General features: G+C 54.3%; 1 protein-coding gene across 1 annotated transcript in view; it reads left to right on the forward strand.

The window, feature by feature from the left end:
• The window catches only part of LOC104491525 (ADAMTS-like protein 2), a gene marked incomplete at its 5' end in the record, with an annotated part of 14,672 nt that overhangs the window by 8,827 nt on the left and 4,775 nt on the right, over nt 1-1,070 (forward strand). Inside the window, 3 exons of the mRNA XM_010133964.1 lie at nt 174-280; nt 485-611; nt 969-1,065. Of these exons, the coding sequence (XP_010132266.1) occupies nt 174-280; nt 485-611; nt 969-1,065 (331 nt within the window). The remainder of the gene's footprint in view (nt 1-173; nt 281-484; nt 612-968; nt 1,066-1,070) is intronic.

The following is a 1,070-nucleotide window of genomic DNA, read 5'->3' on the forward strand; positions in this document are numbered from 1 at the left end:
CAAGGCTTTATGCTCTGTTCATCAGAGGTCCGTCTTGCCCAAGATGGGGGAGATAGAGAACAGAAACACTGCGTGCGTTTCCCATGTGCAAAGACAGTGAGGAGGAATTTCACTGTATTTGATGTTTGCGGCAGTTTTTAATTCTCAGCTCACTCCGCCCCCTTTTCTCACAGCAACGAGTTTGAGGTGAGCCGCGTGGGCCATGACGACATCAGCTTGGCTGACATGTATCGCTGGAAAGTCTCAGTTTATGCCCCCTGCAGCTCCACGTGCACGTCAGGTAGGTTTGGATTCCAGTGGCTGATCGTGTGACCCAGTGGCTGATCGTGTCCTTTTTAGGTGTTGATGGGGAGACTACTGGTGTTGTTTAAAATGGCGGGTAGACTTTCAGATGCAGTGAGCGCTCCAGTCCTTTAATCTCGGTGGGAGGAGGCTCTTGGATCTGATGGAACCTGGCCAAGAGAGGGTCTTGATTGCCCAGCAGGTATCAGCACCTCCTATGCCATGTGTGTCCGATACGATGGAGTCGAAGTGGATGAAACGTACTGCGATGCCCTAACCCGACCGGAACCTACTCACGAATTTTGCACGGGGAGAGACTGCCAGCCTAGGTGAGTGGAAGTGACATCAGCTGTCCACAGGGACAACCTGTCTTTGTAAGGATCGTCTGCTCAGATATGCAGCCGTTTCTGGGCTGGAAGATACGTTTAAATGGCTAAGCCCTTGTGTCCCCTTGCAAGCAAAAAGAGGGAAGGAATTTGCTGTCTCAATCGCCTGCTAAGGGTGAAGCTGGTTTTCAGAACCCGCGTCCCCTTAACGCAGACACACAGGCGATGAGCAGACTCATAGCAGCAGCTCCTGGGTGAGGGAGCCCCAGGCGTGCAGGCATTCTCCAGCCACCCCGTGTCCCTTGTCCTCCTTACCTGGGTTCTCCTTTGTGCTTTCTCTCCTGGGGACTGCTCGTGGAGGTGGGAGACCAGCCGGTGGAGCGAGTGCTCCAGGACCTGTGGTGAGGGCTATCAGTACCGCACCGTGCGCTGCTGGAAGATGCTGGCTCCGGGCTTTGACAG

Source organism: Buceros rhinoceros, unplaced genomic scaffold, assembly GCF_000710305.1.
Source record: "Buceros rhinoceros silvestris isolate BGI_N320 unplaced genomic scaffold, ASM71030v1 scaffold43073, whole genome shotgun sequence".
Lineage (NCBI taxonomy): Eukaryota > Metazoa > Chordata > Aves > Bucerotiformes > Bucerotidae > Buceros > Buceros rhinoceros.